A 26,301-nucleotide genomic window follows, 5' to 3' on the forward strand; every position below is an offset into this window, starting at 1 on the left:
AGATAAATACAAATATAAAAAGCTTTAAAATAACTTTGTGGTCAACTAGTTGATCTAGTTGCTGCTCGGTTGTTTGAGTAGGTAGAATCATGAGTGGAAACCAATGAGTTCGTGATACAGTTGATCTAGCTCTCTATTGACCAGTCAGTCAACTAGTTGACACTTTTATACTGAGAATTAGAGAAAGATGCTTTTAAACTGGAAACTAAAGAAACTTATAGAAAACATGACCTTCTATTTGAAGCCATTATAGCAATTTTGCCATGAAATTGTATTCTATTAATACCATTTTCACAACAGTACAACCTATTGAGTGCGTACTTGAGTTTTCCAATCTTGGGCCCTTTAATTGTTAATCAAAATAAGCTATTTCATAATATCAAAATGAATTCTTTAAACAATTTCCCTGTAAGGATTTTTTTTTTTGAGGAAAAGAATGAGTTAATGTTACCATTGGATACCTTGTCCTACATGCATAGTGGGACCTATGAAAAGACACTACAAAACAAAATCAGTCATGGGTTTCATGGGTAATGGGTCCTACAATGTCTGTAGGTGAGATATTTAAGAGTTGCATATACTCATTTTTTACTACCATCTCTCAAAATTTATATATTTAGTTAAAGCCTACTAATTTGTTTGCAACCATGGATCTGCAGTTTGGACTGTCCTTCTCTAAAAGCTATTTCAAAAATTGGAGGTTTGCACCAGATGCTAGGATTGCATGGGTATAGCTTTGCAGCTGTTCCTAGAGATTCTCTTCTTTGCCTTCCCAATTGTGATGGCACCAACAAAATTGGAGCTTCCTTTGAGACACCTTGTGGTCGAATGTTGGTAATGCTTTCTGGCTGCTTCTGAATATGATAAATCATCTAGATTCTTTCTCAACTAAAATTTTCTCTGTAGATAAAATCTGCGGAGTATATGAAGATGATTTCGTCATTGAAGCCAAATATATGGGCTAGTTTGGCAGATGAAGTGCCTGCATGGACTTCTGAAAAGAGAAACAGGACTTCAGTGGATCGGACTGTGCAATGGCTTGATGACTGCATTGCCTTAGATCCGGTTTGTGGCATACATGTGGTCCCTCCCCCCTTTTAATTTGATGTCAATTCTAGTAACTTGCAAGCTACCACATTAAATGTTTTTCCTATTTTTGTGTCAATACATGTCAGAGCTGAGGCCAATGTGATAGATTTTGAGTTATTGTATTTTTCTTTGTTCTGCATATTCATTCTCTTGTTTGAGGATGTTGCTACTGTTGGGTGTGGTACTTGATTATTCCAATATAATCTGTTTTAAATTTAGCATTCATATTTTCTTATTAATTAATTGGCTATATAAATCCTTGTGTTCCTTTGTGTTGAGATATCTCTTTAGATTTATATTTTTCATTGTTGTTTTACTGCTGCTGTTATAACTTTATAGTTTATTCTTATTGCTGTTTTATGCTTTTCTTATTATGGGTGGTGGCCAGGGGTATTATTGTGTGTGTGAAAAAGGGGAACATGCCTGGCATTTTGCTTTTCTTCCAAAATCTTATTCTCCTTTCTATCTCTTCTCTTTGCTTCTTCTCCCTTTTTTAATTTCAAACCAGCAACAATTTATTGTTTCTATATCTCTAAAGGGACAAGCATTTGTATCCCACTTTTTTTTTTGGAAACTAAACATATTAAACCTTGGGATAACTCTCATCAATTTGTTTGGATATATACTTTATTTAAATTTGATAGATATACCAGGAAGGCGATTAACCAAGAAGATTGGGAGTGGAAATGGAGTAGAAGCAGGAAGGAGTTCATCATGAGTGAGTTTGTTAATGTGTTGATTTAACTGATGACTGGGTTGGGATAAATTTGGATGGGGTTTGAAAAGTTGACCTTGATTTGGACATGGGTAGAAAAATGAACCATTTTTTTGATAAATGGTGTAATTGTATTAATAGGTAATGAACTAATGATCTGTATGGCAAAAGGACAGAAGACCCCACTTTACAATGGAGTATAGAGATATACACTCAAGATAGAGTCAAAAAGGATTTACACCAAACTCAACATGGTAGAAAATTTGACCATATTTAGGTAATGTGTGAGAGTTGATTAAAAAAAAGGTTGAGTTGAGCAAAAAATTTGGAATTTTTTTTTTTTGATATGCAATTTGCATTTTTTTTCATCGAACAACAAACTCAACTTGTCAAATATTTCAAACTCAAACAACACAAATAGCAAAGTGACTAAGCAGCCAAAGCGGAAGAGGCTTCTGAAAAAAAAAATGGACACAATTATGTGGGCATACCGTGGAGAATTAAGGTTGGTAAGGAAACAAGGTGTTCTTTTGATATTATACTTTTTATATTTCTGCAAAGTAGGATTTGCATCCTTTCCCCTCCTTTTCTTTATTTTCTTTCCTTTTATGAACTTGTATACCTTTGATCAATAATACAATTCTGTTACTGGTAAAAAATCAGAGGAGAAAAGGGGAACACAGAAGATTGATCAACCCAGATAAAAAAAGAGAAGACAAACACCCATTAAACTGGCACCACACTAAACATAGAAACTCTTTTTTGCTACTTTTAAGATATAAATCTCCTTGTTTGTAAATCTATTACCCAAGAAAAACTTGGGGAGTATAAGAGATGAGATCTATGTTATTATACAAAACATTCTCCACATCTCTTCTTCAGTTCCGGATGTAGGATGGGCTAGGGGTTCTACTAATTTGGGATCTGGTGGTGGGCTTTATATGGTGAATGAGGGGCTGTGGGTGATTAGAGATGAAGGATATGGATGGTGAAGCAAGTAGAATGCTTGCTATCAGGGTAAACAGCAAGGAGATAGATTGCCTAGAAGAAGAAATAAGAGAGAGAGAGAGAGAAGGGAGAAAAAGAGAAAAGTTTCTGGCAACAACCAGAGTTCACTAACCATTCTTTATTTCATCAAATCATTCTTCTTGAACTTCAATTGCAATGACTCTATTTATAGACTCAACTTATTAACTCGAATGTCCCCTTTCAGACTCCAATTTGGACTAGTAAATTAACCCAAAGCGACTCCTTATTGTTTCAATACTATGACAAATCCATAAGTAACCCATAAGGACACTTAAACAATGACTCCAACTTCTAAACAACTCTAATAACACTTTTTTAATCCGACTAAAGCTACTCCAATTTAAAGACATCAGAAATTACTAAAAATAGTAATCCGCGAACTTACTAAAAATAGTAAGGGCATATTTCTTAAACTACCCGTATGGTTTAGCTAATTGACTATGTATACCCCTACTGTTTGACTATTGTTTAACGCTACCCCTACTGTTTTAAAAAATTACCATTGCCGTTAAATATTGACAGAAGGGCTGAAATCTCAATTTTACTCTTCCGTTAAATCCCTTTGAAAACAGTTCTCTCCTCTGAGAAGAGAAGTGATCTCATCTAGGGCTTGTAGAGATGAAGAAAAGGAAAGAGCGCTGAGAGAATATCTCAGCAGGAGAGGATTTTTCCAGCTCGGATGTGGTCTTCACGATCTCTTCTCCACTGCCGTCGATCTCTCTGGTGGCTCCATCTGCTGTGGTTTATTCTTGCAGATCTGATAGCCATATCTCCTCCACTATTGAAGATGGGACAGAGACGAACCATCAATTGAAGATGGTGACCATCGCTGATCCAGTTTGAACGAAGGTGGGGTCGAGCTCAGTGAATGACGACTATGAATGACTGCCGATGGCTTTTGTTGATCCAGTATTTAACAGTATTTCGCTGTGGCTCAGCGTTTTATAGCAACTGACGACGATTGAATTTGCAGATCTCCACAGCTGCCGATGGTTGTGAGAGCTGTTGTTATTCTTTTATCCTACACAAATAGACAGAGGGAAGAGAGGTTGGAGGAGGGTGTCTTGTTTTAGAAAGAGAGGAAGGAGAAAAGGAAGAAAGAGAATGAAGGAGGGAAGTGAGAGAGAGAGGTCGAAGGAGGAAGGGGGTGCCAGTCGAGAGGAAGGGTACGTGGGAAATATTGGGTTTTAAAAAAATTTTAAGTGTTACGTGTGTATGGGTTTTGACGAAATATTAACAGATGTTAACGATAAGGGTAGAGCTAGTCAATTGTCAGAAACAGTAGGGGTAGTGTTAGACAATAGTCAAACAGTAGGGGTATACTTAGTCAATTAGCTAAACCATAAGGGTAGTTTAAGAAATTTGCCAAAATAGTAATTACGAGAATTACTATAAATTGTAATTCCGAAAGTTAACATAAATAGCAATCTCAAAATAACAGAAACTAAGTAGACTCCATGTTCAGTTTTTGCTAGTTCTCCCGTAAATTTCCTTCAAGACAAGAATGAGGACAAGTCTTTCTCGTACCATTTTTTCGTTCTCTTCAGATCTGTTAGCTTCTTTTTGAGCCTCCAAAAAGGCTCAAACTGATCTAAACAAGTGCATTCTTCTGCATCAGTTCCATTTGTTCAGTTAATCATTTTTTTTTTGATCAGTAAGCATGAATTTTATTTAAATTTCAGATTGGGAATAGTTTATACAATTTGGTGATGGGATTGATGATCCCATTTAATCACTCTTTTTTCTGTCCCTCATTACAAAGCAACCCAAAATAGTTGTTGTCTCAATGCCCCTTGTTTTGCTTGATAATCAGCTAGCCCATTTGCACTCCTTTGGACCCACTTAAATTCAGCCCCAACCTCCTTTGCAATTTTTTCCACTTCCCTAATTGCATGTTTAAACGTCCACAGGTATGGCTACTGTTTGCAGCCCAGGAAATGATCACTTTTGAGTCCCCTTCTACTTCAGTATGCCTGTATCCCATCTGTTTAGCCAGCTTCAGACCTTGTAGTAATGCCAAAAGTTCAGCCTTCAGTGAATTCCCCATGCCAATAGGTCCTGAGAATTAGCTAGTATCCTCCTTTCAGAATTTCTGATTACTCCTCCTATACCTGAAATTCCCGGATTTCCAAGGAAGCTCCCATTGAAGTTCAGTTTCACTTTACTGCCTTCTGGTGGTTTCCACTCCAGCCTTACTTTATCTCTCACTCTCGAGGATTGTGCTACTTTAGACTAGGTTCTTAGAATGTTTGTCACTAAGAAGGCTTGAAAGCTGTCCAAGGATTTTACCCAATGAGCTACTTTCACCTTGATGCTGTCAATCACTTCCTCTACTGTTCTGTTTTTTTTTTTCCAAGAAGATCCTACTATTCCTTTCTTCCCAAGGTTTAAAATGTCGATGTCGATGGAAATGTCGCTTACCAAAATATAGGACATATGTCGGAAATGTCGAGGGGAAATATTGTAAAAATTAGAGACATTGTGGAAATATTATGAAATATGTGGAAATATGCAATGATATTTTGTAAAATGATAAAAGAAGCATTAATACATATTTCTAGACTATTATCTTATTCCCAACCATTATATAAAGCTAAGAAACTAAGATCAATAACAAATTAGTAAATGACGATTTACTGATTTATTATGCATTTTGATGTTTTTACAAGGTTATCTGATATTTTCTTTTCTTGTTTTTAATTCTGATAAATTCTAATATATTTATTTAACACAAGTAAATAGAAATACATTTATTCTGATTTTTTAAATATTAAAGTTATAATACATTATGTTTTATTATAAATTTAATAAACTGATTCTCCTTTTTGTAGTATGATGATTATGATAAATTCTGATTTCTTATAAAACTTATTGAATTTATTATGATTTTTAATACTAGACTTATAATAAATTATGATTTAGTATAACATTTAATAAATTTATTCTGATTTTTTATATTAAATGTAGAGTATGATTTACTATAAAATTTAATAAACATTATCTGATTTTAATAAATATTTTAAAAAATACTAACTAGTTAATATTTTATTACTTGAAAAATATTTTATGTTTTATATTATAAAGTAATTAATTTATTCTTTTGTTTTTATATTTTGTTAATTCTTTTTTATAACTATTTAATTTGAAATATTAAATAGAAATTATTAATGGAATAATTTATATTAATATATTGTATTATATTATTAATGTATATTAGTCGACATCCTGTCGAAATAATAGGAAAAACTGTATTTTTTTGGTTATTTGGACCGATTTGGTTGACATTTCCGAAATATAGGAAGTATCGACCGAAATAATGTAATTTTTATATTACCATCCATTTTCATGTCGGTGAGCCTCGACATCGACATATGTCAGGCGACATTAGCAACATTTTGTGACATTTGAAACCATGTTTCTTCCCATACCACCCAACATAGTGCTGCTTTTGTTTCTTTCCACATTACCATCCCTCTTTTATTCCGTTGCCTTAAGAAGTCACGGTTGAAAAGTATTGCCACATCTTGAGGGGGAACCCACCTGCAGCCAAAGAGAGTACAAAAGAAATCCCAAATTTGAAGCACAAAAGAACAAGATATCATTAAATGAGATAGTCTCACCACTTTCCTTACACAAAGAACACACATGAGGAGAAAGGAAAGTGTATGGCCTTCTTCTCAATAGCATATCATAAGTGCTTACCTTTCCAAGAAAAATTTCCCAACAAAAGGCCTGAATTTTTTGGGGGATAGGCTTGTACTTGACTTCTTTAACGGGGAAATCCCCAGCTAGAGGGTTGGGGAATGCAAGTACTTCGAAGAAGAGCAAGAGAAGAGGCCATCTGAAAAGCCTATCCAAATTCTAGAATCTTTCAGCAACGGGTCCAAGTGGATTTTCCCTAAAAGGTCCAACAAACAGATTAAAGACTCACACTTGTTTTCCCTTAGTCCCCTTCTAAAGCCCAAGTTTCAGTTCACACCATTTGGACACGGTGTTCCCAAATTGGAAACAACTTCGTCCTTGAGGTTTGAGAGCGCAAATAGATCAGGAAATTAGTCTTTAAGCGGGGTTTCGCCTACCCAAAGATCTTCCCAAAAACGAACTTTAGTACCTTGACCCACATCGAATCGGGTGGAATTGAGGAAAATAGGGTAGATTTCATGAATTGCTTTCCACTAGAAGCTATAGTACTATGAGGGGTGACTTTGTTGCATCCCAACCATTTCCATCCACCCCATGAATGCTCTCAATCACTTTGTGCCATAGTCCATCATTCTTGAAGGGAAATCTCCAAAGCACCTAGTAGGGCTGTGTTCCTTACCAAGTGGTTCCCAATTCCTTAAACCTCCTTGTTCCTTAGGTTTAACCAGCTCCCACTTGATCAAATGGTCCTTTCTCTCCTCTCCTAGATCCCAAAGGAAATCTCTCATGTATTTCTCCAAAGTACCTAGTAGGGCTGTGTTCCTTACCAAGAGGTTCCCAATTCCTAAACCCCCTTGTTCCTTAGGTTTGCTAACCAGCTCCCATTTGATCAAATGGTCCTTTCTCTTCTCTCCTAGATCCCAAAGGAAATCTCTCATGTATTTCTCTAGCCACCTTGCTACCCTAGCAAGGATTCTAAAGGTTGATAGGAAATAGGTGGGGAGGGTTGCCAGTGTGGCTCTAATCAAGGTTATTCTTCCACCCAAAGAGATATAATTCCTCTTCCACAAGGCTAGTTTTCTATCAAACCTTTCTCTGAGTGGTTTCCAAAACCCAACAGACCTAGGGTTTCCTCCTAAAGGTAGTCCTAGGTAACTTATTGGCCAGCTTCTAGTCTCACACACCAAGATCTTAGCAAATCTTAGTAGTTCTCCTTCCTCCAAATTGACCCCTACAATACCACTTTTAATCCAATTTATCCTCAGCCCTGTCACTTCCACAAAACTATTCAGTTAATCATATTGCATGAAAGAACTGCACCATAAAGTCCCAATTCTTTTTTCTTTTTAATTTTAACCAGGGTTTATATTTAACTTGAAATTAGATATTAACATGACTCAAAACTACTAAACAACTGAACTAAAAACAATATGCTGGGGAGCGAAGGTTTCAAGCCGGTTATGAGATGGAGAAGAGAAATGGTGTTTGAAGCTAAGAAATTTGTTTTCGAGGATTGCTGAAACAACAGTCAAGCTTGTCTGAAGATTAGAGAAGAGAAAAAAACCATTGTTTTTTTTTTTTTTTTGTTTAGGGATGCTGTGGTGTGGGTTAAAGGTTTCGTGGATGGAGCAATTTACACGAAGAAAGAGAATTGTTGGAAGGGAAGAGTTTTGAAGTCAAACTGAGGATTAACAAGAAGGGCTGGTACATAATCTTATCAGAGTGTTTTGGGGAAGGGAAGAGGAAGATAGTTTTTATTCCAGAAGGAAATAAACAACAGGGGTGGAGACTCTTTGCTGGAAGGCTGCAAGAGTATTTAGTTCTGATTGAGGAGGTGAAGAGTGGGGTGCAAAAGGAATTACAGGAAAAAGAAATCGAGGGTGAAGTGGGGGGTGAAGCGGTGAACAATGAAGTAAAGGGAAGACAATTGGTATTGGCAGAACAACCTATGATCTGCTCAGTGAAGACAAAAAAGCTGGAGTTGGAAGTGGAGAAGGGGGTTTGGGAGAACAGATATGTACTAACTGCTGGTACGAAGGTTGCAGACTGACAGCATATTTTAGCAGATATTGCAAAGAAGATTAGGCTTCCTTTGTTTTCATTGGTAGTGCCTTTCAGTGACAGTAGAGCGGTTCTATATGCAGGGGGCGAGAAGATTGAGTTATCTTCTTTTCAATCACAGGCAGGGTTGGTTACCATTGAAGAGTGGCATATGTCTCGCAATGAGTAGGATGTATCTGTGGGAAGCTTTAACTTAAAGTTAGTTTCTGGAGGAAGACGATTGTGGAGAAGATAATTTCTGCAATGGGGGGGGGGGTTTAACGGTGGATTGCAACTTTAGTAATTTGCGAGTTGTGGAGGTAAAGCTGCGTGCGATGAAGCTGGAAGAGGTTCCTCAGGTGGTGGCTATCTTCTCTAATGGTTTATGGAGAAAAACTTGTATTCTGATGGAAGCTGAAGCAACTCTGTGGAGCCATTGTTCAAAGGCGGTTTGCGATGATGACATGGAATCTATAAACTCACGTGGCATGCGGAGAGAGGGTGGTAATAAAGTTAGAAGGGGAGAGCTACTTAGGGGAAAGGAACAGTCAAGTAGCGGGTTAATTTTGGGTGGCAGTCTAATTAAGGAAATTAATTAAAAAAATTTAAGTTTAACTTTTCAGGAGGTGGGGCCATCCTTTGCTGATGTAGTCAAAAGGGGGTCAGACCAGGGGCGAGTTATGGAGGGTAAGTAACCTGAACCGAACTAGAATCAGGCCAGTCAAGCCAAGGGGTTGAACCGGGCGGAATTATTATGTGACTCATTTAAAAGTCACGTGAGTGCAAGTAAGGGGGGAGAGTTTATAGACGGATTTCTGGGTCTATCTTCTTTCCCAAAGAAGAATTTTAAATGGGTTCAAACCCCAGATATGTTAGGACATGTTCGGATCGCCCAAACCCCAGATATGTTAGGACATGTATAGAGGAGATGGATGGGGAAGATGGAGGGTGGATTGACTGTGGATTGTCTAATGAGGATGAATCTTCTTCTTTGCCTAGGTCAGATATTGAACCACTTGAAGAGGTGACGGAAGTGGTTTTGCTGGAAGAAGATTTGCTTGACACTAGCCTTCTCTTCGATGTTGATGTGGGCTTGGAGGAAGTCAACTCCCTCTGAAGCTGCCGAATAAGATGACAGATAGGAACGATACTGAGTATGGCTTGGTTGAAGTCAACTCCACTCTGGATTTGAATAAGGAAGAAACTGCCCAAGTTCCGAACAAGGTGCAGTTAACTGATGGGTTGGTATGTGATGATTGCATGCAACCAAGCTCCGATGACCAAATCTGGGGTGAGCAATAGAGCCTAAGGAGTATATTACAGGGTAAACCGATGCCAGGAAAACTCCCAATTCAAAGTGTTCCTTCTAAGGAGAGTTGTGAACCCCAAGTTCCTGACTTTCAAGTTGGAGCAGGAAATCCTTGTTTTTGTGTCGAACTAGTGTCGTAATCCACTCAAGGTATGGCTGTGAATTTCCAGTTTGATACTAATCCTTCCTTGTCTGTTGCTCTATTGCAGAATCCCAGGTTTCCATCTTGCAGCAAGCCCAAAAGGAGAATGGGGAGGTGAGTAGGGAGAAGAGAAGCTTAAGGGAAAGAGAGGAGGAAGAGGGGGGAAGAATTTGGAAATTAATAGAAAATGTTTTGGAAGAGTTTAAAGTAAGGAAGTGAAGGAAGCGAGTGGAAGTCAACAGATAGAGGAGCTAGGCCTTAACAAAATTGAGGATCCAAGAAAGAGTTTGAGGGCAAGGGGAACGACAAGGAAGGCTCAATGGCCGAATTTGCTGGTCAGCTAGGTTATAAAATCAAGGACCCGAAGGATCTCAAAGTTTTCTTAAGAAAAATGATGGAAGTGTCTAAGGCTAGAAAGAGAAAGCTTAATGAGGCTGAAAGATTAAGGAGAGACGTTGAGGAGGATAAGAGATTTGGTGAGAGTAAATGGAGAGGAAGGGGGAATAACTAAGGGGTAGAGACAAGGGTTTGTAAGGAAGTGAAAATGAAGATTCTGAGCTGGAATGTTGGGGGCTTGGGGGAGGAAGGAACAGAGCTATGATCAAGGAAGTAATAAGAAGAGCAAATCCGGATGTAGTTCTCATTCAAGAATCAAAACTGATGGAGTTTGATGGTAGATGGGCCAGATCTATTTGGAAGGCAAGGGGTGTTAAGTGGGCAGTGAGTCCTTCGTGGGGGAGTTCAAGGGGATTAATTACTCTGTGGATGGATGAGGTCTTGGAGGGAGTGGAAGAGCTGATTGGGAGGTTTGTTGTATCTATCAAATTTAAGCAGTGAGCAGATGGTTTTGCATGGGTCCTATCAAATGTCTATGGTTCAACTGTGTATAGGGAAAGAGGTGAACTTTGGGAGGAATTGGGAGATATCAGAGGACTGTGGGAGGGCCCTTGGTGCCTAGGTGGAGATTTTAATGTCATCAGATTCCCGTAGGAGACCAATAATATGAGGAGAGAAAGGATAACTAGTATGAGGAATTTCAATAGTTTCATTAATGGCTTTGAGTTAAAAGAGGTTCCTCTCTTGCATGGTTGTTTCACTTGGTCCAATCTACAGTCAAATCCGATTTTCTCGGAGTTGGATGGATTTTTGTTCACTACAGATTAGGAGGAGCACTAAGGGGTGGTTACCTCTAGGGTGTTTCCCATAATTACCTCAGATCACTGGCCTATCACTCTAATGAGAGAGGAGGGAAGTAGAGGACCATCACCTTTCAAGTTTGAGAATATGTGGCTTTCCCACCCGGGTTTTGTTGAGTTGGTCAAGTCATGGTGGAATGGTAGTAATCCAAATGCAAATTGGGAGGGCATGAAATTTTGTTGGAAACTTGAGGATATGAAAGGAAAGATTAAGGAGTGGAACACCCTCCAGTTTGGTAGAATTGAGGAAAGAAAACAAGGAGTGATCAACAAAATTGAAGAGTTGGATGCTAAAGAATTGGGAGGTACTTTCGAGGAGAGGGACAAGCTGGAAAGGTGGGAGCTCAGGAAACAGTTAGAAGATATTCTGTATTAGGAAGAGGTAATATGGAGGCAAAAGTCTAGGCACAAGTGGGTGAAAGAGGGGGATAGGAATGTGGAGATATATCTTTCAGCCCTATAAGGGCATTCTTGTAACTGTACATATCTTTTAATAAAAGGGGCTCTTTGGGGTGGGGGTCAGCTATTCTAGACACCCTTGAATCTGCTCTCTTTTGCTCTCAGTTCTGTTCACATGGTATTAGAGCAGGTCATCTGTATCAGCCTGAGAGTTTTGGTTTCTACATAAGATTGAAGAGTGTTTTTCAAGGCTTCCATCAGTACTGTCTGGATTCTGATCTGGATCTTCTTAAGGGCTGTTTCGATCAGCACAAAAACCCTCATTTTTTTTTCTCTGAAAAAGATGTATGACAGGTTGGTTTTTCACACTTTTCTCTCTTTCGGCTGATCCAGTCAGCCTATAACTCTAGATCTGGTGTCATCCTAGGCCCCTCTTGCCTTTGGTTCGACAGTCCTGAAACTTACCTTATTTAGACTGTTAACCCCTTTTTTTGTTTGTTGAAGCTGTTTGGACCCTTCTCTGGACTTCTCTGGATTGCTGTAGTACTGGTTCCCCTTTCCTTCTCTTGGGCAGAAATGGATTGCTGTTCAGACTGGTATTTGGACTATTGCCGAACCTATTTTTGGCTTTCTGTGTGTGCTTTATTGTTTTATGCTGTAATGGCTTCAGATAGAGTGGATATTATTCCTATGAAACTGAATGGGCAAAATTATGGGATGTGGAAGTTCCACTTTGATTTTTATGTTGAAGGGAAAGGTTTGGAAGGACACTTGAATGGGACTGTCATTAGACCAACTGAGACTGAGGCCAAAGCCTTGCAACAAGACAAGATTGTTTCCTGGATTCTCAGCTCAATTGATTCTCATTGCTGTACCCATGAGGAGAATGAGAACAGCCCATGAAATGTATTCATATTTGAAGAAAGTTTATCAACACTCCAATATGTCTAGACAATATCAAATAGAATCAGAGATATTTGCTTATTGTCAAGGAGATAGAAGGATACTGGAATACTATGTATGCTTTCTTGATTTGTGGGCTGAATATGAACTTGTCCATCTTAATCCCTCAGACTTAGCAGAATGTGTGAGATATCTCCAGAAACATTTTGAGAATAGGAAAGTAAATTAGTTTTTGATGAGGCTTAGACCTGAATATGAGATAATCAGGTCCAATATTCGGAGCAGAGGAACACTTCTAGATCTGGATTCTGTTTTGGGGGAGTTACTAAGGGAAGAGACTAGGCTTCTCACTACTGCTGGATTTGATGGAAAGATGACTGAAATTGGGGCTGAAACAACCTTTGTTGCTCATGGAGGTAAGAAGTCAACCTCCAAGGACTTATCCAAAACCTAGTGTTATGAGTGTAAGAGTTTTGGGCATATTGCTTCTCACTATAAGAAGAAGAATGTGTGAACCTATTTCAAGCAACATGGCCACATCATTCCCGATTGTCTAGTCTGACCAACTAAGGGTTCTCAGAAAAAGACTCAACCTCGGGCTTATTAGGTAACAGATGGATAGGCAACTGGCATTATGTCCACTAAGGGTGATTCTTCGGTGAAAAGTGATTTTATTGGATCTATGGATGAGGGGAAGATTTGACAATTGGTATCCTCTGCTTTTTCTGCTATTGGCTTGTCTGGTAAGTTCTTTGGATATTGTTCTTCTCCTTCACATGCTTGGATTATAGATTCTGTGCCACCAATCATATTATAGGAGCCTATCTCAATCAACCAAATCAGTCTATTGAAACTCATCATAAACACATTGTTACTACCAATGGTGAAAAATTAGACATTATTGGTAGTAATGACTTATCCCTTAAACTGTCATCCACTATGTCCTTCCCTCTTTCAAAAATCCTCTTAGTGCCCAGCCTTATTACTAATCTGATTTCTGTTGGCCAACTTGTTGATGAAGGAAATGTTCTCACCTTTTCTCATGATGCTTGCTTGATACAGGATCAGTACACTAGGAAGGTGAAAGGGAAGGGGCGTAGGCTGGGTCGTTTGTTTGCACTGGAGTTCGAGAAGTCTCAATTAGGAGCATCCTCGACTTATCTTTGTTCCTTTATGTTTGATTCTCTATTGAGTCATAGAAATAATGTTTGGGATTGGCACAAACGATTGGGTCATCCATATTCTCAAAAATTGAAGTTTTTGTTTGATTCTGGTTTGATTAAGAATAAATTCCTCATGTTCATACTTTTAATGTTTCTTGCATTGCTTGTTGCTTTAGTAAAAGTCATGTTTTACCTTTTTTTTCACACTTTTGAGCATGCCACTACACCTCTTGAAATAATACATAGTGATGTTTAGTTTGCTTCTATTATTTCACGATTGAGATACAAATACTTTGTATTGTTTATAGATGATTGTACCAGATACACTTGGATTTATTTTTTACGACACAAATCATAGGTCTTTGTGACATTTAAATTATTCCATACTATGGTGTGAACTCGCTTAAAGTGTAATGTGAGCATCCTCTGTTCAGATTCAGGGGGAGAATATAGATACGGAGACTTTTAGGCCTACTTGAGGAGTTATGGAATTCAATCTCAGTGCAATTGTCCAGACACTCCTCAACAGAATGGTGTAGCTGAACGTAATAATGGATATATCCTTAGTCTTGTGCGGACATTACTATAGGAATCTCATGCTCCGACTTCATTTTGGGTAGAAGCAGCCAGTACAATTGTGTATTTGATCAACTACCTTCCTTCTTTTGTTCTTGGCAACACTTTTTCCTTTCAAAAACTCTTTGGTCGTTCCCAGACTTCTCTAGTCTTCATGTTTTTGGTTGTCTTTGTTTTGTACATCTTCTTGTTCATGAACGTTCCAAATTAACTGCTCAGTCTGCTACGTGTGCCTTTGTGGGATTTAGTCCTGGCCACAAAGGATTCTTGTGTTATGGCCCTGTTATTCGTTGTATTCGGATTTCACAGAATGTTGTGTTTCTTGAATATATTTCCTTCTTTGTTGGAATCACTAGATTGTCTGCTCCTTTTATCTCTGTTTTGTAGGACTTTGATTCAAATAACACTCTTACTTCCTGTACTGAGAAAGATCTTCTCGTCTTCACTCGCAAGCGGCCATGTGTCCCAAATCCTGTGCCTACAACCCCCCTTCCACCCGGTCCAAAGCATCTTCCTCCTGCACCCCCTGTAAGTGACATTTCACCCCAAGATCCTTCTGTTCCAGATGGTAGTTCTTCTATTCCACTTCGTTGTTCTACTCGTATTTCTTAGCCTCCTGACCACTATGGTTTTCCTTCAAGCCATAGCTCCCTTTCTGTTGTACTTTATTCCACAAATATTCCTCGTTCTTATCAACAAGCCATTAGGAGTTCTCATTGGAAAGAAGCCATGGATGCTGAGATTCAATCCCTCCATGAGAATGATCGATATAAGGTTTGGTTAGTTTCCCAAGGATACAATGAGGAATATGGGTTTGAACACCATCTATCCAGTTCTTACTTTCCAAATCTCCTTCGCTCCACCTCCTATCCAGTTTAGCTAGTTTGGTCTCCTATAGAATCACAATATCAGGTCTTTCTCTCCGAAGTAACTCCTTAATCAGTCTCCTTTTTCTAGTACTGCCCAAACCCCTCACATTCCCATTGATTATCTTCACTAACCTTCTTGATTTAAGCCCTCCAAGACACTATCTTCCCCTTATTTAGAAGCCTTTTTCCTTTCTGCTCTTCCATTGAATTCAATATCCCTTCAATGTCCAAAATTAGTCTCTCTACTTCAGATTTCTTCTTCTTTTTCCTACCATTGTTGCCCATGGACTTCCTAGGCGGCCCTTATTTCCTGTTTCCTGCCCCAGTCCGTTGGGGCTTGCATCTGATTCAATTTTTTTTGGGGCCTCCTCTATCATTTCCTCTTTCTGTTTATATTCCTCCAACAGTGTACAAATCTGCTCCCAAATCCGTTCCAGTTCCTCCTGTTTCCTTTCTACTAAACAATCCCCTTTCTCAGTTCAACTTCCAGCACTCTCATTCATCACTTCCCTGCGGCCACTTGGTTGTTTTGGTTGAGATTCCAGGATATCCGTTACAGACATAGAACCCATATTAGTATCTAAAAGCAAATGGACAAGGTAACAAAGGTGATTGCAATGGGACCAAATGTTGGGTATCAACTGTTGAAGTCAAGACCAGACCCATTCCTTGTTCCTGACTCAGTTGTGGAAGTAAACTAGGTTCAACCATGACTTTTTCACCCTCTGCAGTCAAAGGTACCTCACTAGTCTTTCCCTTTATGTGAATCCTTAGGTGAGGCGTAAGATTTTATTCCTATCTCTCTAGCCTGATATCCTGAATAGGCTGTGCAAATGGAGTAGACTCGTTTATTGGCGGGGATGTAATCTGCCAGACCTCTACAAGTGTTTCCAACACCATTTGTTTTTTGTATAGAATTCCTAGAAGGGAAGATATCTTTTCGCCACCATTGAGACTCAAATTCCTCGGCTGTTTGCCATTGCCAAAATCTTGTGGATCAATTTCCTCCTCTAGAAATAAAAGTTTAGTGTTTACGCTTCCCTCCTCCATGATATCTTTTGGTTTTTGGAGGTCAATACTTCCTAGACTGAAGGTTTTTCCAGATTTTGAATCCGAATAAAAAAACTCTTCGTCATCTGTCGACATTTCCAAATCTAAGTCATGTAGCTCACTGCGCTTCACACAACTCGGATTACGGCGATCCTGTGAAGATCAAGCCAACTTCTTCGATGGGATCCACTGTAAGGAGCTGAAGACTTTTGCAGAGTTGTTCGATTGAAAGGAGGAGCTCGAGGAAGACGATGATAGACCTTGTTTACTGTCTACCTGAGATGCTCCCCTGTCATGTTCTCCTTTATGTCCTCACATGCCAACTTAAGCCCTGGGTCAATTAATTTTGGCTTACTTAACTTAGATTTGGGTCTACTGGGCCCAGGAGTAGAATTTGAATTTGAACTGGGGCCTTCTGGGTCAGCCACCATAAGGTTTCTTGATTCTAACAAGATTCCAGCCTGACCTGATGGTTTACCTCCCCCAATTTGTGGTTCAGTTTGTACTACCAGCGGGCCCTTCCCCTCACTTAAGCCGTTCAAATTATCTTGCTTGGCACCAGAAGCTACTACCTGAGCAAATGTCCTGTTGGTTATCATACCCTTACCTTGTATCTCACGTTTTCTACAAATCTCCTAACCCAAATCTTTTGGGTTGCTTAAAGGTTGTGTTTCCATTTTGGTGAAATTTCCCAGTTTCTTCTGTTTAACCAGCTCCAATCTGCCATGTAGCTCCATTTCCTCGACCTTTTCATCTTCCTCCTGTCTGGCCTCCCTCCAAAGGGTAGCTTCAATGAAGACACTAACCGGATTGGTAAAAGAAATCCATCCATAGCAACGGTCACCTTCCTCGATATATCTTATGGTTTTACTCCACCCGGTAGAAGGGCTGCACTTCACAAGTCTCCCTAAAATACACCATCAAGGCGAGCACCACACAACAAAGCAATTGAGTTTGCTGTCTCTTGATTCCAGAGATGGAATGGCAAACCAATCACTTGAAAGTAACATTATCTTCCACTGAGAAGATCTTTGAATTGGAAGATGAAGACCATTTAAAGACTGAGAAGGTCCCCAGAGCATCTTAGATACATAAAGCTTTAACATTTACCTGGTTTTCAAGAGGGTCCAGCACTGCCTTAGCAAGATCAAACGGAGTTAAAATAAAGGTGCTCCTTAGTCCCAGTTTGAACTTCAACAGTTCTGCAACTTTCCACCAATTTGTTACCAACTCTCCAGCATCAATCACTAGCATTCTTCCTCATTTTCCTGTTGTCCCATCTGCTACCAAGGAAGGATTCCTACTATTGTTTTCCATGGCCAAGAATTTCTTTTTTGGTTCCTCTTCCTTACACAGGATCTTGCTACTAACTAGTAACTACTGGGCTTTGTTCACTTTCATCAATTTCCATCAACTCTTTTTTCTCCATCTCCCATCTATTTAGGAAATTTGTTAGTATACCATACCAGCTATCCCTATCCATCCTTGATTATTTTCCCCTTGAGGGAAACAAACCATTTGCTTCCTTCTTTTAGAGGAATATTCAGTAAGAGATGAATGCACCTTTTGCATTCCTCTTGTTTTCCATCACATACCTCCTACCTGTCTCTAAGAAATTTTCTTTCTAATTTTATCTGTTTCCCATAGTTTTCAAGGCACCAAGGTGAGGCTAGGCGATTGGGGGGCGCCTAGGTGTCGCCTAGGCGATGGATTTTTTATATTAAAAACATAGATCCTAGGGTAGTTCCCTAGGTACCATAACCATATTTCTTTAATAATTATTCAAGATTTTCATAAGAAACGTATAAATTTCATATTAAAGTATAGAAAATCAACATATTCATGAGAACAAAAGGAAGAAGGAAAGTAAAATTCAAAAAATGTAGGGGCTGAATCCTTATTTTTGTTATAGGAAAAGAAGAAAATAAAAAGTATTGTTATAGGAAAAGAAGAAGAAGAAGAAGAAGAAGAAGAAGAAGAAGAAGAAGAAGAATATATGGAAGAGGAAAATGTGCTGATTAGATAAAATTTTAAGTTCTTCCTTATTGATTCAGGTTTTTTAGTCTTTGAGGGTTCAATACAGCATTTAGCAATGTTCGTGTTGATTAAATCCTAATAAATAAGAATATAATAAAAAGAAATTAGTATATAAACACACAAAATGATTATTTTATTTTAATAATGTCTATTTTATAATTATAATCTCAGGAAAGAATGAATAAAATAGTATTTTATAGTAGGAAGTAGAAAACTGCTAGGCGATTAGGCGAGGCGAGCCTCAAAGGGCGCCTTGTCGCCTAGGCATTGTATTGACAACTATGCTGCTTCCCTTTAGCTGCTGCATCAGAAACAAACTCTTTCAACCAGTCGATCATCTCTGAGCCTTCTACAAGAACTGTGGCCATCTTCTGTTCTCTTATTTTCAGACTAAGTCTAACTTTAATCCATATTTCTTCAAAGAGGAGATCTTTAGCCTCTACCCTCAGAGATGACCTCCATTTTGTTTTCTCCACGAAACCTCTCTCTTCAACCTCCATACCTTGGTTCCAGCTGTTTCTTGATATTTGAATAATTAGGTATAAACTCATTAGTGTTTTCCCCCAACAACAGTAGAATTTTAAAAACAAATATAAGGACAAAAACTATAAATAAGGACGGGGAATCTTGAAGTACGTAGCATGATAAATTTCATACCTTGTGTACTGTCTTGCTTTCTTCTTGTGCGCACTACTTATCCTTTAGAACTTAAAATTAGTCTATTTTATGAACTTTAGGCAGATGGAGGAGCTGTTTTCGGTGCCATTGTTGGAGGTTCTAGTGTGGGAGAACGCAGCCGTTGTGCTCAAGAAGTATCAAGGCGGAATGTATCAGGTTAGTACTTGATCCCTTGTCTGTTTATTGAATTTGTATATGGAATTCATGCCATTACCGTCTGATTATTGATTACTTTGAGTAGTTTGACATGGGCTTTGTAGTAAGAGACAATGACAAAATTGGTAAATACTAAAATAGTAATTATGAGAGTTATTATAACTACCAGGTCCAAAATTTTCCATAAATAGTAATTTGAATTTAGTAATAACAGTAAAAACTGAACCAGCTATATGGTTGGCTCCATGAATCATGTTCCATTTTCCACTTTATTCAGTACTATTGTTATGTCAAGAATCAAAGAAGAAGAAGAAGAAGAAGAAGAAGAAGAGAGAAAGCTAAAGGAGAGAGAAAAGAAGAATAGAAGCCAAAAATTGGGCTGGTGGTGTGCAACTTTATCTATAATAAGGTGACTGACATTACATAGGAAAGGACATAAATGCCTTTATACATAGAAAGAATTAAAAACTCTCATGTGACAACGTTGCCCCTCAGATTGGGTCATAAAATTCAAACATGCCCAACTTGCTATATAATTCATCATGCCTCTTGGGATTCAAACTCTTTGTAAGTACATCGGCCAAATGGTCCTTACTCCTTAGTAGGAACATAGGGAGTGCAACCTCACCCTTCTACCCTTCTCACGAATAAAATGCTTATCAACTTCGATATGCTTGGTTTGATCATGGAGAATAAGATTAGTTGCAATGTTGATAGCAACTTTGTTACCACAATAGAAGGACATTTGGTTCTCCACAATCAAAGCAATTTCTTGCATGGGATTCTCAATCCACAAAACTTCTGTAACCCCATGAGTTACAGCTTGATATTTGGCCTCAACATTCAACTTAGCTATTGCATCTTGTTTCTTGCTCCTCCATGTAACAAGATTTCCACCAATAAATGTGCAGTAACCACTAGTGTACCTCATTAATTGACCTTGCCTAGTTTGCATCGATGTACACCTTTACTCTCATATGATCATGCTTAGTGAACAACCCCCAATTGGGATGCTTTTTTTAAGTAAACAAGAACTCTTTGTAGTAATAAAGTGAGCAACTTTGGGTGCATGCATGTGTTGACTAACACCCAAAGTTGAGGAGTGGGAGCAAAATTTGATGTTGCTTGTTGAGACGACTCCCTAGTAAATGTACTTGCTTGAGTTGCCAACAGAGCAGCAAGAGATGAAATTTCTGCATAATTTATTTTCCATCTTTTGTTGCATCTCTTGAATTTGTTCTTCTAAACTTGAGGTGCTAGTCACCATGTCTGGCATGAAATTTGACTCCTGACCTTCTTCTGAGGACATGCCATTTTTTTATGTAAATGGGATGTTATTTCATTTACAAATTCATTTTCTTAAATTGAAGATTCAATATCTTAATGGATTAGATTGGCTTTTGAAGTGACAGAACACTAGTCAAACTTGAACTTGAACTGGCTTCAAAACTTTGCAACAATCGAGCACTCACTCGAGTGATAGGGCCCTTGTAAGGCTTGAACTCTTCATTAGCCATTGAGTATTTTCTCTTATAAAGTGACATTCAACTTATGTGTTTTGTCCTCTCGTGGAAGACTGGATTAGATGTGATGTGAACTGCAACTTGGTTGTCACAGTACAACTTCATAGGATTGTTGAGTGTATACCCATTCTCCTGGAGGAGGTTCTTTAACCACACTAATTCACAAGCTATGTGTACCATGGCTCTATTCAACTTCAACATTGCTTTTGGCAACAACTGTTTGTTTCTTGCTCTTCCATGTTACTAGATTACCTCCAAGAAAATTACAGTACCCTGTAGTGGACCTTCTATCGGACATTGAGCCTGCCCAATCTGCATCTGTATAGCCCTCTATTTCAAGACTCCTTCCTGATTTGTATAATAATCCACGACTTGGAGCTCCTTTCAAATACTGTACAATTCTCAGAATTGCATCCCAATGGGGAACTTGAGGCTTTTGTATAAATTGGTTGACGACACTCACTACAAAGGAAATGTCAGGCCTGATAATAGTCAAATAATTTAACTTACCCACTAACCTCTTGTGCCTCCCAGGATTATCAAATTCTTAACCTGCATTAGTGCTTAGTTTGATGTTGGGCTCCATTGGTGTTTCAAGTGGTTTAGAACCCAACAATTATTGTCATCTCTAACAAGTCAAGTGCATACTTCCTCTAAAATAAATTGATGCCATGCTTCGACTTTGCAACTTCTATTTCTAGAAAGTATTTCAGTTTACCAAGATCTTTTGTTTGAATGTGATCATGTAGAAAAACCTTCAATTTATCAATCCCCAAATTGTCACTACCTGTAATGATAATGTCATCTACATAAACCACCAACATAACCTTCCTAGCTTTCAAATCATAGCTAAACACCAAATGATCAACCTGACATTGCTTCATACTGAAATCCTTAACTACCTCACTGAACCTACCAAATCAGGCATGTAGAGATTGTTTCAATCTGTAAGTTGCCTTCTTAAGTCAGTCTACACACCAGGCCTGGATCTCCTGAAAGCAAAACTCTGAGAGCATGGCATCCAACTACACATGGAAATATTGTCCTTATAGAAAAATATCAGGCATACCGTAAAGGACTTGGGTGGAAAGTAATAAGAAAAAGTCATGGGGTGCAACACCTGTAAAAAAGTTTGGAACAGAAACTGACAACAAGTCGAGGAGATCCCACATTGAAAGACAACATGTATGTGCTTATTAGAGTCGTGGAATTTAATTAATCGATCTTAATAGTTTCCCTCTTGCTGAAACTCTTTGAACATCTGCATAAAATCCTCCAAAAAATTCCATGGGAGAGGAGAGGAAGTTCAAGATGGCGGGGAAATGGAGACTGGAGTTGATCATTGAAGCCAAATCTTTCTTGTTCGAGCAGGGAAGGACAAAGGGGAAGGTTCACTTGAAAATCAGAGAAGGGAGCAGGGCGACGATTCTCCTACCTGAGGAGGCATAAGATTTTGTAGATGGAACTGTTAATTCTTTATGGGAAGAAGGTTGGAGAAACTCGTTGACCTGTGAGAGTAAGAGGTTCAAATCTGTGCTAAAGAGGAATGGAAACGGGTGGTTTATAATGGTTACCGAACTCTTTGGTAATAACAAAAGGCAAGTGTTGTGTATTCCAGAAGGCCAGAAGCGGAGAGGGTGGGCTTCCTTCACTTTTAATCTTTAGGCTTTTCTTCTGGAGGTCGAAGGGAGAGTGGAAGAAGTCCCTGCTTGAAGGATTGTAATCCTTCTGTCCTGTGTAATCAGGTGCCCTGCTTTAAGCATTGCCCTGAAGTTTTGGTGTCTAGCTCGACTGTCCTCCGACGAGTAGCTTTGGAAGAAGGGAGTGGGAGCTGGGAGAAGAGGATGGTCCTAGTGGCAGACAGGGTGATAGAAGATTGAACGAAGGTTTTAGAAGTAGTTGCAGAGAGGTTGGGCTTAGATGAAGATGTAGTGTTGTTGCCTTTTGCTGAAAAGAAAGCTTTATTAGATATTGGCGATAAGAAACTGAATTTCAGTACATTCCTTGTAGAGGGAAGTTTGATTCAGGTCCAGAACTGGGCTCCAACTTGCAACGAAGTTGAATCTAGAGTCGGTAGCTTCTTGATCAAACTTCTCGGTCTTCCTTTCAACCTTTGGAATGATCAAATACTAAGGAAAATTGTCAGAGCGTTGGGTGGAGTTCTGTTGGAGGTTAACTTAAGAAACTTGAGAGTTGTGGAACTTAAGGTTGTTGGGATCAAGCCGGAGTACTTGCTGCGTGCCTTCGAAGTTCTCTCAGAAGATGCCTGGTACAAGGTCTGGTTAGCTTCAGAAGATGAAGCCTTGCTTTGGGGAAGACGAACAGGTTGAAGGAGCTGACGAGTCTGCAGATTGGTGTACACGTGGCCTTCAGGGGCTGGCGGGAAAGCCTTGTGCGTGTGGGCGAACTACAGAGGAAGGGGAACAGTCGCAGGGATGCCCTAAGTCTCGAAGCTTTCCTATTAAGGCTTCTAATTCATTTTTTTTTGAAGTTGGGTTGTTTAAAGAGGGTGGCTCGTCCTATGCTGACGTGGATAAAATGGGTTAGGTTCGGTTGTGCTCAAAGTTATTGTCTGAACCAACTTTAAGGAAGGCTGGGCCAGATAGGTCAATGGGTGAGCCTTCACTTGGAGCGGGGCAGGCATTAGGTGGTTTTTTTAAAAGCCCACATGACAACTTAAGTCATCACGTGGGGCGGTGCAGGCATGGGGCAATGATAGATGGCAACATTCATCTATCATCGTCTAGGTCTCGCCCTCTCGACTGTGGAGGGTCTCAGATGGTGAGCAAGGCAGAAGGACGCCATCCTCTGTGCTGGGTTCAGCGGACAGCTGGCAACGCGCAAAAACACAACGTTCTTGATCGCTCGAACTCGTGCTATTTGAGAGTTAGAACATAAGAGAAGGAAGAGGCTGAACAAGGTTGGATAAGCTACGACTTAGATTCTGACTATGATGAAAGATCGGAAGCCTGTGGGAGTTTAGGCAGTGCGGCAGATGAAGCTCTATCTGAAGAACAGAACAAGGATTCTTTCAGCCTGGATTGTTTGTTCATAGGGGATTCGGTGGGGGAGGGAAAGGAGGAGGGGGAGGAGCGGGTGAATGATCTTAACCCAAATTTGGCTGAGCCCTTCCCTAGTTCTAGCGCTTTGCAAGAGGCCGAAAAGGAGGTAGCTCGGGTCTTCTCAGAGCTGAACAAGGGTACCTCACAGAGAAGTACTTGGGTACAGAAAGGGGTCTTTGTGTTGATACAGCGGCAGGGATTTTCTTCCCCCAACTTGGGGAGACAGAGTGCTCTAATTTCTCAAAAAATACAGTGACTACCACTCCTTCGCCTATGCTCTCTCCTCACTTCTCTGCCTCAGGTAAATCCCTCAACTCTGTCAATTCAGTTTTGGCTACTGATGAGCGCTTTGTGTCTCGTGTTCCAGATTCTCTTCCCAACCAAGAGTCGGAAGCCCTTGGTCTGAAAGCCATAGTGCGTCTACAAGGGGGGGAAGTGGGTGAGAAAACTTGCAGAGAGACAAAAATATGGGAAATCTTAGAGAGCCTTTTGGGTGAAGTGGAGAGGAAGGAATTGCAGAGAGGGAGCATGGAGGGGACAGAAAGGGCTGTAGTTGGCGGTAATGTGAGAAGGAACAAGAAGTTTCTAGGAATGAGGAGAGTGCAACTTTAGAAAAAGAGGAAACTAGTGGGGAAGAGTCAGTTGCAGAGTTTGTGAAAAAGTTGGGGTGCAAGCTAAAGAACCCGAATGATCTAAAAGCCTACATGCAAAAAAAAGAGGACAACAAGATGAAGAATAGAAAGCTGAGTGAAGTGGAGAGATTAAAAAGAGATATTGAGGGGGTCAAGAAGTTTGAAGTGAAAGGGGATAGAAGAAAAGGGTCTAAATAGATCTTGGAGTAGTTAGGATTAAGGCTAAGAGTTTTCAATGAGAATCCTAAGTTGGAATGTGAGGGGGTTTGGCAGCATTAGGAAGAGAGCGACAATTAAAGAGGTAATTAAGAAGTTTAATCCGGATGTGGTAATGCTTCAGGAGTCCAAAAGAATGGATTTTGATTGTAGATGGGCAAGGAGTGTGTGGAGTTATAGGGGTATAAAGTGGGTGGCTGCTCCCTCATGGGGTTCCTCAGGAGGGATTGTGACCCTGTGGAAAGAAGATTTACTCATAGGTGTGGAGGAGCTAATTGGAGATCATTCTGTCTCCCTAAAGTTCAGACAGGTGGACGATGGGTATGAGTGGGTATGAATGGGTACTAACAAATGTGTATGGCCCCAATGACTATAGGCAAAGGGAGAAATTATGGGAAGAATTGAGTGACATTAGAGGCCTCTAGGATGGACCCTGGTGTGTGGGAAGGGATTTTAATGTAGTGAGATTTACAGAGGAAACCAACAACCCCAGACAGAGAGTGACAACAAGTATGAGGAAGTTCAACCAATTTGTGAACTCTTTTGAACTTAAAGAAATTCCTTTCCTAAATAATAACTTCACTTGGTCCAACCTTCAATCAAGGCCAATTTTCTCTAAGTTGGACAGATTTTTGTTCTCAACAGATTGGGAGAACATTGGGGCAATATTACTTCTAGGGTTCTCCCAGGGCTTATTTCAGACCACTGGCCTATAGTGTTGGTCAAGGAGGAAATAAGAGGAGTTGGGCCTACCCCTTTCAGGTTTGAAAACATGTGGTTGACTCATCTGGGTTTCATTGAGAAGATCAGAGAGTGGTGGGAGCAAGCTAATCCGGTAGTTGATTGGGAGGGAATGAGGTTCCACAAGAAACTCCAATACTTAAAATCACAATTAAAGGAGTGAAATAGGCTGGAGTTTGGAAGATTAGAAGAGTGAAAACAAGTTCTGGTGGAGCAATTCGAGGATTTGGACCTGAAGGAAGAGAGAGGTTCCTTTGGAGAGGAAGAAAGGAAGTTGAGATGGGTTTTGAGGAGGCAAATGGAGGACAACTTGGTTAAGGAGGAAATCAGTTAGAGGCAAAAATCCAGGTGTAAGTGGCTAAAGGAGGGAGACAGAAACACAAGGTTTTTCCATTCAGTGGAAAATGGGGGGAGAAAGAAGAACTTCATCTTTAATTTGGAAGTTGATGGAGCAGTGTTGTCCCACCCGACAGAAATTGCAAAGGCTCTAGTAAACCACTTCAAATCTATTTTTAGAAGGCCTATGAATGTTAGTGCGTGGTTGGAGGGATTGGATTGGCCGACACTAAGTGCAGAGGAGAGTGGTTAGAAAAAAGTTTTGATATGGAGGAGGTAAAGGAAGCAGTATTCTCAATGGATAGGACAAAAGCTTCGGGTCCAGATGGGTTCACAATGGCCTTTTACCAGGATTGTTGGGATATTTTGGAGAATGATCTTAGATCAGTTTTTGAGGAGTTCCACTGGAGGGGTGTAATAAATCCGGGCTTGAACTCAATTTTCATTGCTTTAGTCCCAAAGAAGAAAGATGCTTCTCAACCAAAGGATTTTAGACCTATTAGTCTGGTGACTAGCTTATACAAAATCATTGCAATGGCGTTGTCTATTAGGATAAAGAAGGTGCTTCCCTCTATTATTGCACTCAACCAAGGTGCTTTTGTGGATGGAAGACAGATCACCGATCAGATTCTCATTGCAAATGAGAGCTCGGAGAGCTTTAGGAAGTCAAAGAAGAAGGGAGTGGTTTGCAAATTGGATTTGGAGAAGGCTTATGACTTGGTTGATTGGTCTTTCTTGATGGAGGTGTTGAGGAGTTTTGGTTTTGGAGATAGGTGGTGTAAGTGGATTTGGGGTTGT

At 39.6% G+C, this 26,301-nt stretch overlaps 1 protein-coding gene across 3 annotated transcripts in view; it reads left to right on the plus strand.

Annotated features, from left to right (window-relative positions):
• Positions 1-26,301, plus strand: part of LOC148878655 (uncharacterized) — a 64,776-nt gene that overhangs the window by 17,265 nt on the left and 21,210 nt on the right. Inside the window, exons 2-4 of one of the 3 annotated variants that reach the window (XM_088957915.1) lie at positions 660-834; positions 907-1,065; positions 18,897-18,993. In XM_088957915.1, the coding sequence (XP_088814041.1) occupies positions 660-834; positions 907-1,065; positions 18,897-18,993 (431 nt within the window). Of the gene's footprint in view, positions 1-659; positions 835-906; positions 1,081-18,896; positions 18,994-26,301 lie in introns of all 3 variants that reach the window. The other 2 variants (XM_088957908.1, XM_088957921.1) reach the window with 2 other exon arrangements.

Source organism: Nelumbo lutea, chromosome 1, assembly GCF_056320005.1.
Source record: "Nelumbo lutea isolate HS-2025 chromosome 1, American lotus-T2T, whole genome shotgun sequence".
NCBI classification, from domain to species: domain Eukaryota; kingdom Viridiplantae; phylum Streptophyta; class Magnoliopsida; order Proteales; family Nelumbonaceae; genus Nelumbo; species Nelumbo lutea.